This window comes from Sycon ciliatum, chromosome 4 (genome assembly GCF_964019385.1).
Source record: "Sycon ciliatum chromosome 4, ocSycCili1.1, whole genome shotgun sequence".
NCBI lineage: Eukaryota > Metazoa > Porifera > Calcarea > Leucosolenida > Sycettidae > Sycon > Sycon ciliatum.
The window spans coordinates 12,236,247-12,249,068 of NC_088646.1; the positions used below are offsets into that span (position 1 = coordinate 12,236,247).

The 12,822-nt window shown below is 48.8% G+C and overlaps 1 protein-coding gene across 1 annotated transcript; it reads left to right on the plus strand.

Annotated features, from left to right (window-relative positions):
- Positions 1 to 1,592: 1,592 nt before the first annotated feature.
- On the plus strand, positions 1,593 to 3,779 carry LOC135814525 (uncharacterized). The gene is made up of 2 exons (XM_065327651.1): positions 1,593 to 2,570; positions 2,904 to 3,779. The coding sequence occupies exons 1-2, from the start codon at positions 1,812 to 1,814 to the stop codon at positions 3,591 to 3,593; spliced, it is 1,449 nt and encodes a 482-aa protein (XP_065183723.1). The 5' UTR covers positions 1,593 to 1,811; the 3' UTR covers positions 3,594 to 3,779.
- The last annotated feature ends 9,043 nt before the right edge of the window (positions 3,780 to 12,822 follow it).

Genomic DNA, 12,822 nt, shown 5'->3' on the forward strand with positions numbered 1-12,822 from the left:
ATTCCGCCGAGCGGGCTTCCATACAGGGACTGATCAGGAGTTGCACACTCTTGGGGGTTATGAACTTTTAGGGTTTTACGTCGGGCCCTAGACGACGGCTACTTTGGCCAACCGGACAACGAAGAAGTTGTGACCAAAGAGAATGATTTTATTTCTTGCGTATGCGTTTGTAGAATGACGTAATACTCAGTGAGTAGGTCACTACAGTACTCCCCCGCCAGTGGTGAGGTCGAGAGGAGCGAAGCACGATAAACAAGAAACAAGAAAGAGAAGAGAAAGGAAAGCGCAGCATGTACAAGGCGGAAAGGCAAAAATATAATAATATGATACATATGTACAAGCGAGAGCGCTGCGTGTGTGAAATTTGTTAAACAACGTGGCACAAATGCCGAAACAAAAATCAGAAAAGCAGGAAAGAGAGAAATGCATGACAGAGGCGGGTTAACGTGTCAGAGGTGTGTTAACGTGACAGAGGTGGAGAGCATGTCAGAGGCAGAAAGAAAGAAAAGAGGAAATGTACGCGTGACAGAGGAGTGTTATCGTGTCAGAGGCGGAAAGAAAGGAAATGTACGCGTGACAGAGGAGTATAATCATGTCAGAGGCGGCTGCATGTTGCAGGCTTGGCGGGATACCAGCAGGAGCGCTGCACTGATGCGAGGCATGCGAAGTGAGGCGGGGACAGATGGAGGCGAGCGCAGCTCCATGGGGTCCGGTGCCGGGCGTGTGCCTGCGTGCGTGCACAGTGAGTGAGCTGGTACGACGGGTGGAGGTGGCCAATTTCCAGCTTGAGGCCAGGACGAAGACGACTGGACGATGTGCCGTGGCAGGATAGCGGGGTATCCAGGTGGGCCGGGAGGGTGGCAGGGGCCACAGCAGCTCCGAGGCGGATCCAGTGACGAGTGGTGGTGAGGCTCAAGTTTTACGTCAACAGCCGGCGATTGACGGGATCCCGAGAGTTGAGGCGAGCAGGAAACTGCGGCGGGCCGAGCTCAGGGATGGCATGTTCAAAACTCCGAAGAGCGCAGCGTCGGGGGTCACCAATTTAGGGTTTTACGTCGGGCCCTAGACGACGGCTACTTTGGCCAACCGGACAACGAAGAAGTTGTGACCAAAGAGAATGATTTTATTTCTTGCGTATGCGTTTGTAGAATGACGTAATACTCAGTGAGTAGGTCACTACAAACTCTTGCTATCACGACTCAACAGAAACGGCAACAAGAACTGCGATTTTGATCCTGAAACCACGAGTGCAATGACATGGTCAAGAACATTACCAAAAGAACAAACTAATGTTACTTTCACATGCTCTTGGTTACAAACTGGGGGGGGGGGGGGCACTATTCAAGAGAGGGTTTTATTTTTTCACTGGCTCTAAGGCATGCGGCACTGCACTGCACTATTCAAGAGAGGGCTCTAATCGCGCGAGTACGGTACGCGGGCGGTTTTTGGATCCTACTATACTATAATAGTACTAGTAATCATGCAAATATTATTTCAATATTTGCATGATTTGCGTCATATTTATACAGTCATGACATTTGAATTGAAAAAAGCCATAGCGAAGCGAAGTGCACAAGTCACAGAGTCTGTCCTTCGAAGGTGAACATTTTGGTTGCGGTAAAAAGAAAGGTTGACACTTTTCTGGATTTCATTACTTCTAGCGGCTGGCAATCGACTTAGACCGAGGACAATGTCCAAGGCTGCAAGGGCACGCTCGAGGAACGGTTTTGACTCCCTCTCTCGCTCTCAGTGAATCACGTCCCCCCCCCCCCCATCCTTTTGTTATTGCAACCACAACGGCAGCAGCAGTCATGACCATCTCAAACTCGAGATGCATCCAGACAATAGCATTGCTTCCTTTGCTAATGCTGTTGACTGATTCTATTGGTGCACGCGGTATGTGTTTCGACGAATTCGTGATCAGCGGGGATAATCTTTATCCAAGCAACCAGCCCGACGGAAAGAGAATTGTGCTAGTCCCGGGAAAGACAGAAACGTGGAAGCAATGTCAGAGTGCTTGTGTCAACGGCACCACGAGATGCCATTCGTGGACACTCTTCTTCGAGAATGCCACCCAGGGTCTAGCGAACAACTGCTACTTGCGCACGGATGACTACTGGAATCCGCAGTTCGTTCACGGTCAGAAGCATCTGACCGTGGCAAGTGGCGTAAATTGTAAATCTCCACCAGCTACTGCTCTGCCTAATGCACCGCCACCCAATGTTCAGTTCAGCTGGGACCACGTTCCTGTGTTCATTCATACATCGAACACAACTGGACCATTCAACGACCAGGCATTACAGATCATGGCCAAGTTTCCAATTGTCACAATTGAGAAGTATCAAGGTCCCAACAGTGGATATCATTATCCTGCTGAGAAATGGGTGTGCTGTGAGGAAGATCGCATTGTGGATACGTTGAAATCTGTGAAAAAGATCAACCCAAACATCACAGGAATCTTCTACTACAACATGGTTCTGGACTATCCACAGTATCGATTGCACGAGAACTTTGCCAAGAACGAGAGCTGGTGGCTTCATGATCAATTTGGCAATGTCGTCAAAGTTGGGGTGAGTGAGGTCTTCAACACGTTTCATGCTGAACCTGTTCATTGCTTTGCAACCAAGAGATCAGTCATTGATCAGTGCCACTTTTTGTTCACTGGATAGACACTGAGTATTCTTTGCCAGCACAGTGCTGGAGAGGGGGTATGGTGGTAGCACAGTGCTGGGGAGGGGGTATGGTGGTAGCACAGTGCTGGGGAGGGGGTATGGTGGTGTAATAATGACTGTGAGCAGTGTACATGTACTTCATTTGGAGGTGTCAGGTTTTTTTGTAGCTGGCCCAAATCCCATTGTTTCTTCTTGTGGCATTGTTTCTTGTTATGGCATTGGTTTGTGTAGATTAATGCTGGCGCCCACAACACGAAAGACCTGCTAGTGTATGATACGACGCAGGAAGCCGTCTCGGAACTCTTCATGCACGCCTGCCTCGACCTTGTCCCCAGCGGAGCGGTGGATGGGTGTTTCGTCGACCGACCCGTTGACGGACTGCCTCACCAGAACATGACTACTGACATGAGCGTGAATCTGATGGCGTCACACGTCACCACGCTTCAGGCGTTCCAGGAGCAGCTGAAACGCGGCCCGCTCATTGCCAACCATGGATACGGTATGCCGGGCGTCAATGCTGCAATGATCGAGGTTTTCAGACCTACCGAGGAGGACATCATGCTCCTTCAATGGACTGCCGACCGTGGTAAGCTTGTAGAAGCACACATGGTTGGTGGTGATTGCACAACGGATGAGGGCATACAAGATCATCTTGCCGCCTTTCTTATCGGAGCTGGAAACTACTCCTACTTCGGCTGTGGGCCATGGTTCACTAGTACGAGTATAGACTCCCAGTGGAAAGCCTCCTATGACAAGCCACTTGGTGCCCCTCTCGGCCGACCTTCAAAGACGAAAAGTGTCTACACACGTAAATTTGCCAGTGGCACCACTGTCCATTTTGACTGCTCCACCAATAAGGGTACGATTGACTGGGCAAAATCCCCAGAGATGAAGCAATATGCTGATGATCTTATCTACTAGTTCTATAAATGCTCCTGATAAATTATACTCCAAGCTTTTTCTGCTATGAAATTGTCTCACGGCTATAATCAATTTGAGTGCGTGCACTGCTGCCCCAGTCTTGTTCATTCTCGTTACATTTTTAAATTGGTGTTTTGGGCAGTTCTTTGACAAGAACAGGTGACCCTGGCTTGCCAGATAACCTTGGTTCTTTCAATGTGTGGAATTCGGCAACAGTACTGACACAATCTTCTGACCTGCCTCAGAAATAGGCTTTCCCCAATTCGGCTGTTTTTTCGCCTACTGTATTCGGCTCAGTTTCGCTCGGCTCAAAAGTGCATCAGACTGGGCTGCATAATCAGCTGGTTGTTCGAAAATTGGCTGCAAAATTGGAATATACAAGTTTTGGACAATCTGCTAAAAGAATCAGTGTTGGCATATTGGCTTCAAAATTGGTGAGATATTGGAAATACAGCTCTGCTAGATGGAGTAGACTGTAACTGTACGTTGTAGTGTAGTATTTTTATTTACTATAATTAAGTAGTAAAGCTCTTTCTAACGGCTAGTGTTTGTTTGAGAGGAGGTCAAAGGACACGAGTCACACGACCTCAACGCCCTAGTACTACCGGTACAAGTACTGAAGTAGAAAGCTCGAGCGGTCATGCTTGCAGCAACATCATTCGTTCGTAAACGCACTTTGCAACAACATTTGGTAGATTTTCGGCGACTCACAAAGGAACCCTCCAAAATCGGCGAAAAGCTTAGCGATTTTTCCACAATGGACTCAGATGGAGAGCTAGCCAAGGATAAATGTAATTTATAGAAAAGAAAAAGGACCAAGGAACTACAAGTTACATTTTAGTAATACCCTATAATGTCCATGTAAACCACCAGTCACTAAACAATCAGCTCATGCGATAACATTGCACGACACTGACCGACGGTACTGACGTTCTACAACTAACTGGTTATCAGCTCTAGCACATCATGGATGCGCACTCCAACAGCCTTCCAACTAATTGCTTGGAAGGTTCTAAGTTATAATAAAAATTATTATGATAACATACGAGGGGAAGGTGAGCGTAACCAAAGCAAGCAAGAGCTGAAAGTCTCTATTGGAAGGGCCTTAGGATATTTTTCGTTGTCACGCGGCGCATCCAAGATATGCTAGAGCTGATAACCAGTTACTTGAGTAGTTGTAGAACGTCAGTACCGTGCAATGTTAGAGCATGAGCTGATTGTGTTGTAACTGGTGGTGAAAGTGGGCATTATAGTGAAACTTGTAATTCCTTGCCCTTGGTTCTTTTTCTTTTCATAGATTTTTCGATAAGTCTCGGCGAATTTTTCGCCCGGCTGATTTAGGGAAAGCCTACTATAGTAGTAGATTCTACGTATGATAATTATAACCTAACACTGGTTAAAAACCAGTATTAGGGCATGTTCGATTGTACGAATCCATCAGCCCCGGACCCGGATTCGCCAAATTTGTGCATGTTCGATTGTACGAATCCGGATCCCGAGAGCACGGATTCGGATCCAGTCAACCCACCTCCCAGAGACGGATTCGACGGATTCATTTCGATAGTACGACTTGTATCTACTCAAAACTCGCAATATGCGTACACTAGGTCAAGAGTTTACCACAACGCGTACAGATACTACGGGATGAGCTGTAGCAACGCGGTTGCTAAGGCCTTGAAACGGATTATCGGTTGTGCACATTCGATTGTATCCGTCCGATCGAAGTGACCTGGTCGGCGGGGATCGGGATCCAGTTTCTACAATCGAATGCAGCCTTAGATAAACCATGTTATAGTTCACGCAATTGTTAGATTGACAGCATGAAACAAGTTGAGGACACTGTGTTCGGAAACAGTGAATACTACATAAACAACCTTCCGCGGTTGGCAGAGCCCCGGTCCCTGCGGACCATTTGAACCATATGGGTATCGCACCCGGTTCTGACCCTCATTATGCTAGGGGGTTAGGAGACTACTCCTGATGTCGTCTTGTTTTCTTCGCTCTTTTCTTTAACTTGTATAAAGACTTCTTTTTCTTTTTCTTTTTCTTCCAACTTCTGCCCACCGCGGAAGATTGTAGTAAGGTCACTGTTTCCGAACACAGTGTCCTCCACCTTGTTTCATGCTGTCAATCTAACAATTAGACTCTACGTGTATGTCAGTGATATTTGATCTGGAGACTCCTGAATGAAGAATAATATAATTATCGAATGAAGACCAAAACAGTCAGTACTTATTCAGCATTGTAGACCGTGATGAAGGAGGGTGTGAAAAATGACACCTACTGCGAGACAGGCAGTTGTCATTTGAAGGTAGGGTACCCTAGGGTATGCACACCCGGGTAGATCTACCCTCTGACTGGCTACGGTGGCGCTGGGGTTCATTCATCAGCTCGAAGGCAGAAAATCATTTTGCTGTTCGTCGCACCTTCGGGCTTCACTCAGACAGCGATCAGCCTGAAACTGAGGAAGATTGGAAAAACATGTTCCGATTCACAAGAGCAACCCCGCTAGCCGCGGGTCACTTGCTGATGATTGCGTGCGCCTCGGGACTGGTCCAAGGGTCGGTCCCAACCGTGGATGACCTCGCAGGGGATTGGGTCGACCTAAACCAGGAACCATTTCAAGCTAGAGATTTGCCGACCATCAACAATTTCTGGGGTAGTGCTGGTGTATCTCCGGAGAATACTCGACCGGTCGACCTATTCGCAATCAACGCACTGGAGCTACCGCCCTACGCTGGGTGTGGCGCAAGTGCCGCTACGCCGTACGGCTGCGGACAGCTATTGATAAATGGCAAGCATATTCCTGCCGAGGAAACGATGTGGAGTGCCTACTCGGCAGGTCGTCGTACGTCGAAGGGTGGCGATGTGCCGGCTGGCTTACACATTCAGACCGACACTCGCATGCAGTTCGAGGCCAATGCGGTGCTCTGGAAAATCCAGCTGATGAACAGCATGGCGAGTGCGGCTGTCGAGCCATTCCAGCTTAGCCTGCACCTGAATGGCATGGTGCGAAAACTATCCACAGTTGGCACGTGGGTATTTCCAACACCTAATCAGTTCTCACAGTTCAACTACACCGTCCTGATAAGGCCTGGCAGTCGTGGAGTTACAGCGCAGGACATGGCGGCTTCAACACAAACTTCAAAGCCAGCCGCTGCGGCATTTGTGTGCTTGGGCACATCAGCTGATATTACTGCGCAAGCTGGAACTGTACCCCAAGCTAACTTTAAAATTCCTGGCATTCCTGTGAATACATCGGTTATTGTACGTGTTGCGTTAGTAGTGGCTGATACCACTTCTGACGCTCTCACACAACTCAACAGCCTGGATGCGAGTGAAGCCGAATTTGATAGTGTGTTTACAGCTGCTGCTGACCGCTGGCAGGACCGATGGGAAGCGGTGTTTGACTCGAAACAAGAGCAGTTCAGTGGTAATCTGCCCACACTGAGTATCAGTTCGGAGAGAGGTGCTGATATAGAACGTGTATTCTACACGTCTATTCTGACGGTGGTGACACAGGCGCGTACCAATCTGCCCATTGTCTACAAGACCGTGTTTGTCAATGGCCAAGGCAATCTGGGCTGGCCAGACCGTGGCATAGGCGGCGCGACCAGCTGGTGGTGGGATGAATCACTCACGTCCATGATGCTGTCGCTACTGGAGCCGGCCGGGCGCACCCCTACGCTGCAGGCATGGCTTCACTCAGACCCGACGGCCACCGGTTCAAATCATTACGCCATGGACTGCTCGCCACCAGGTACAGTCTCCTGCAAGTTCCCATCACATTCCGAACAACCATCGCATGACAAGCGTACAGTGATGTGGCGTGATGGCACGGAGAGCAATGAAGCCAGTCCTGCAAGTCCACCTACTGGGTTTTACTGCTATAACCTCTGGGCATTGTTCATGACCATATCAAACCATTTGAGAGTCAACAATGACGAGGCGTTTCTCAAGTCTAAGGCGGGCTCCACGAATATGACCGTGGAGGAGGCGCTTGCCAACGTCGCAACATTTTGGAAGCAGTACGTCATCGAGGGGACATCTCTGGTCGACTTTGCCTGGCGGATGGACGGCTTCTCTGGTTCGTACAAGCACGTGATGCCTGGGTGTAGTCAGGGCAACAATGTCTGGATGATGCGAGAAATGGCCAGACTGTACGACGTGCAGAAGCGTGGTATAGACGCTCAGTCAATGCGTGACTATGCAAACAGAATGTCAAACGACACCATACAGTACATGTACGAGAAGGGTGGCGGTTACTTCAATCTTGTGTACCCGCCGGAGAAGAGCGGTGGACCGCTTATCGCCTATGAATACAGGCATCTGGTGGACTTCTTTTCAGTCACGTTTGGACTGTGCGGTGGCGGCCAGAGCGCGTGTGACTTTGACGCGTATCCGGGAATGCGAAAAGAGATGGCCGACTGGTTTCGTGACGAGACAGTCACTTGCTGCTGGGCGCGTGCCACCAGCCCCAAAACAAATTGCTCTCGAACGTGGCCGCTGAGCAGCAGCAGTTGGGATACAGGCAACAGGGCTGCTGCTGCTGCTACTGATGCTGATGAGTGGCCTGGCTATAAGACATGTGATGCAGGTCGGCCGGATCACGGAACAACCGGCTCCTACCCGAGCTGGCCAGCGTTTGCCCTGGAAGCACTCTGCTATTTGGAGAACTATAATTGCTCCTCGGCTGCGCAGATCATGGCATCGTTTGTCAGCAATACTCATGAAGGGCCGTTTGGGCAAGCTACTTACGCTCCTCAACAGACCACTCCTCCATATGCACCGCAGAATGACCTGCCATCGTATAAGCCGACACAAGGGGTGACACGCTATCTTGGAATAGAGGGTGGAAGCTTCTTTGATGCAGTCCTGCGTGGCTTCTTTGGCTACCATCCTCCCATGCTGTGGCCCGGCGGGAAACGGCAAGATGTGCTGAACGCAGCACTCGCGGGCAAATCAAAGGCAAGGGGATTCACTGGTACTCTGACCAACCTGCGAACGCCATTCGGACTGGCCACGATTTCAGCAGGCCCTACTGGATTGAGTATTGAACTGCAAGAGTGAAGTCGGCCCAGAGACACACTGTGTTCCACCATTCAGGTCTTGTCAATATAGTGCATGGTTGCTTCACATTTTTGTCATGTGACTAAATTCGTGTAGACAGTGGAACAAACATGGCCGACATCATGTTACCCATAGATGCAGGTGTTGTATCCAACATGGCTGCACTGTGTGGTTATGTGATAGATGCGTAAGAGTGCTACATACACAAATTGCGTTGGACACAGTCCTTCTGCCTTAAACTCCAGAGAGGCTCTAAGGCTGGTGATGTCTTGTTAGTTACAGAATCTACAGGCATCTATTTTGTTTCATCCACAACCTCCATTGCTCTAGCCCCGTGGACTCATTTTACTTTCAAGGTTCTTTCTCCAAGGAGTGTTATTTTGTCGTGACCATCACTCTGTCAATGTAGTGTGTTACATTTTAAAACCATAATTTCGAAACAAGAGCAGCAGAACCACACAGGCTGCAATGGTTCCCGCCTATGACCAGACGACGTTTACCTCGCTCACTACCGTGAAATCATACCTGTATGAACTGAATGCAAGTTCCCAGGCGGCTTACACGTAGCCTTGTAGGCTATGGATCATACCACTGACTATTTTGAAGGCAGCGTCAGTGAAGCACAGCATGGATCATCTACACGGAGGTGTTGTGTAGTAAATAACTGATTCACTGGAACTGTTGCCATGGTTACCTTCCACCCTAAATCCAACGGTACTCGTACCTAGCACCCAAAATACACCCAAATACCGTTGGTTTGGTATCGTTTCGACGATAGAAAGCTCTGTTTAGTGGGAGAATGAAGCCGGTAATATTCCAACTTGGGTGATATCACAAGTCGATCGTTGTGTCAGAAACCAAAAATGCCAACCATGTCTTGAAAGCACACAAAACTACAGGCCGAGCCGACGATCGAACCATGGTGAACGGTAAAATGCTATCCATAATGGACCATATCGTGCAAGGACGGTAGGCTGCGCGTAGATCTACGGGGTCCTTGCATTATCGTTTGCACGTGATCATGGTGATCGTAAAGCAGATGTCGAAGGTTTGGTAGTGCCTAGTGGTGTGATCTGCCTGTCACTAACTTGCCAGTCAATGACCATGCTGACAAAGAGGTGGCAGTCTGCATGCAGTGAGTTACTGTCAGCCATGTAAACACGCCAATCGAAGATGGGTAGGTCTACAACGTCAACGGATCCGGGTCCCGATTGTGAGATTCTCGTCGATTGTTGTGATCGATAGCTCAGCGGTTTGCAAGCAGGATTTTAGTAGATCTACGTAGCTAGGTGGTGACGTACAGGCCCACCTTCCTACCGGCACTGATAACGTTAGCAGAACTGTTTGAGCGCGTCCTGCGACTGGAGAGGATAATTTTCGGAACGATTTGCCATAATCCCTTCGGCTTTGCGTCTCACAAAACACGACTGTTAGGATGGAGGGTGGCAGAACGACATTGACTATTTGTCTTCCGTTTCTGGTCCTGGCTGTTGTTGCCCTTGGGCCACTGCTGAGCAGGGCACAGCCGCATCCGTATCCAATGGGTTTCTCGGTCTACGCGGAGAGCAACTGCACGGACAGCAGCGGACAAACTGTGGACCTTGGCGAGCAGTCGATGTGCCACATGAAGAGCTTCAACGTTTGTATGGAGCTAATGTATTATCCACAAAAGTGTATGTCCAGGGTGAAGAACACGACTGTGTTGGGAAAGTGTGGACAGCATGGTATTTACGCTAACTCGACAGTTGTATCGCTCTCACCGGGCAATGATGACCTGCCACAGACAGTATGGGTAGTGAACTTCAACAGCACCAATCCTATGCTACCGGTCCTAAAGGATGGACTGGCGTGCTCTGGCTATGTCTGCTCTAAAATAGTAGCAACAACACTGCCCAAGCATGCACTCATGGGTGATGTGGATAGTGGCATGCAGGATGGTCAGATGGATGATATACAGTGCCAGACAAATATCACCGTGCAGGCGTACGGCTGGGAGCAGTCTCGCAGCGTGCAGCAGCTGCGCGACGAATGGGACTGCGACGAGCAGGAGTTGATAAGCAGATGTAACTAGCAGTGTCTGCCATGATGACTGAACTGCATGAACAGCGGCGTATCACCCAGCCCGGTCTGGTGACGCCGTATCAACACTCTGAAATTTTACACAAGAACTTTCATCGGGTCAGACCCATGCCTTCTCTGTACTGGCTGCAAGATTGAAAGGCAAGAGGCTTCGGGTATACCGTATTGAACTATTCACTCGCTGGAGCAGAACTGGTCTCTCTCTCTCTCTCTCTCACACCACACACCTTTGTTAGCGCTCATTGGACACGTGCAAGGACTCAGAATTCTGTCTCAGACACATTTCACAATGATAGATGATTATACTGTACCATATAAAATTGATAACGTGGAAAAATTGGGGCACGAGAAATGCGTTAGAGTCGGTTAGACGGTCCACCAACTAAACCAGATTTTGAACCGTGAGTCAGACATGCACAATCTAGTACCAAGGAGTACTGATGGCGCTTACCTTCCCCTCTTTGGAACTATCACAAGTATACATGAACCATCCAAGTTGGAAGGTCGTCGGATAGCGGTAGGTATTGAGCAGTGCTCAAGCGTACCGTTCATGCCATGGAATGTCTCAGTACTCCTCGTCAGTCTGGTGCTAAATTGTGCATGTCTGACTGTTCCAAATCTGGTTTACTAGTAGTTGGTGGACTCTAACAATTCCATTTAGCAAACGATGATACAAAGTGACAATATACGTACAGCAGAACGCATCAGTTCAATGACACTCACAGCACAGCACAGCACAGTACAGCACTGTACTATGCTGTGCTGTACTTTCTACTGTACAGTACAGTACAGTCAACCTCGTGAATAACGACCTTGGGTATGAGAACAACTCACGAATAACGACACTATCTTCAGACCTACTAGCTGACCACATACATGCATACTTGCAGCCTCATGGAGAACGACAACTTGCAAATAACTACACTTTCCCCAAGCATGATCGAGTCGTTACTCGGCAAAAGTTAACTGTATCAACATGACTTTCCCTAAAAAAAACGGTTATCTGTGTGTGAGTGTGGGGCCTGGGGGGGGGGGGGGGGGGGGATTCTTCGTAGAATTGTACATCATGTACTGTGATGCCATGCTCGTCAGAAACTTACAGAAAGTACATCCAGAGTATGTATTGGAGTTTGGTACATGCCCAGGAACACATACACGCACCAGGCATACAACGGATGTTTTATGTTTTTTAAGGGGAAGTTAAGGCTAAAATCAAAATTTCACCAGTTGTAGTCTTCGGGATGCTGAGTCGAATGGTCGTGGTCCGAGGAAGCTGAGACGCTCCCTTCCTACTTTAATCCCAATCGAACTCGCGCACTTCCACCGAAACTGGGTGACTGCGCCCTACTAGATGGGGATTTGTATGCAAAATGTCACTAAAAGCGCCATTTCGTTCTTATAAAGCACGGACGACCGCGATTGGCCCATATGTTGTAGTCTTTTGGACGCTGAGTTGACTGGTTTTGGTCCGAGAAAGCTGCGATGCAGCGTTCTTCCTTTATTCCCAATCGAACATGGTTGAACAAGCGGTCACGTGCCCCTGCGTGCCCAAGTCACCTCGTCATAGCGCCAGCAGGCAACAACTTAAACTTTCACACCAAGGTTCAACTCGAGTGACAGGACTGCACCTAAAAAAGGTCAAAACAGGCTGTAAGTTGTACCCTGCAGGCACGGTGACCAGGTGACTGGTGTACGCAGGAGCACGTCAGTGACCGCTTGTTCAAGCATGTTCGATTGGGAATAAGGGCTGAACGCTGCATCGCAGCCTTTTCGGACCAAAACCAGTCGACTCAGCGTCCAAAAGACTACAACATATGGGCCAATCGCGGTCATCCGTGCTTTTATAAGAACGAAATTGCGCTTTTAGTGACATTTTGCATACAAATCCCCATCTAGTAGGGCGCAGTCACCCAGTTTCGGTGGAAGTGCGCGAGTTCGATTAAGATTAAAGTAGGAAGGGAACGTCTCAGCTTCCGCGGACCAAGACCATTCGACTCAGCACCCGGAAGACTATAACTGGTGAAATTTTGATTTTAGCCTTAACTTCCCCTTTAAGCAATCTAGTCGGATTTCTACACCA

What these genes read in the sequence shown, in the direction of transcription:
- LOC135814525 (XM_065327651.1), top strand. Translation starts at nt 1,812, where the DNA reads ATGACCATCTCAAACTCGAGATGCATCCAGACAATAGCATTGCTTCCT. An exon ending in GCAATGTCGTCAAAGTTGGG is followed by an intron (nt 2,571 to 2,903) that starts GTGAGTGAGGTC and finishes TGGTTTGTGTAG; the next exon opens with ATTAATGCTGGCGCCCACAA.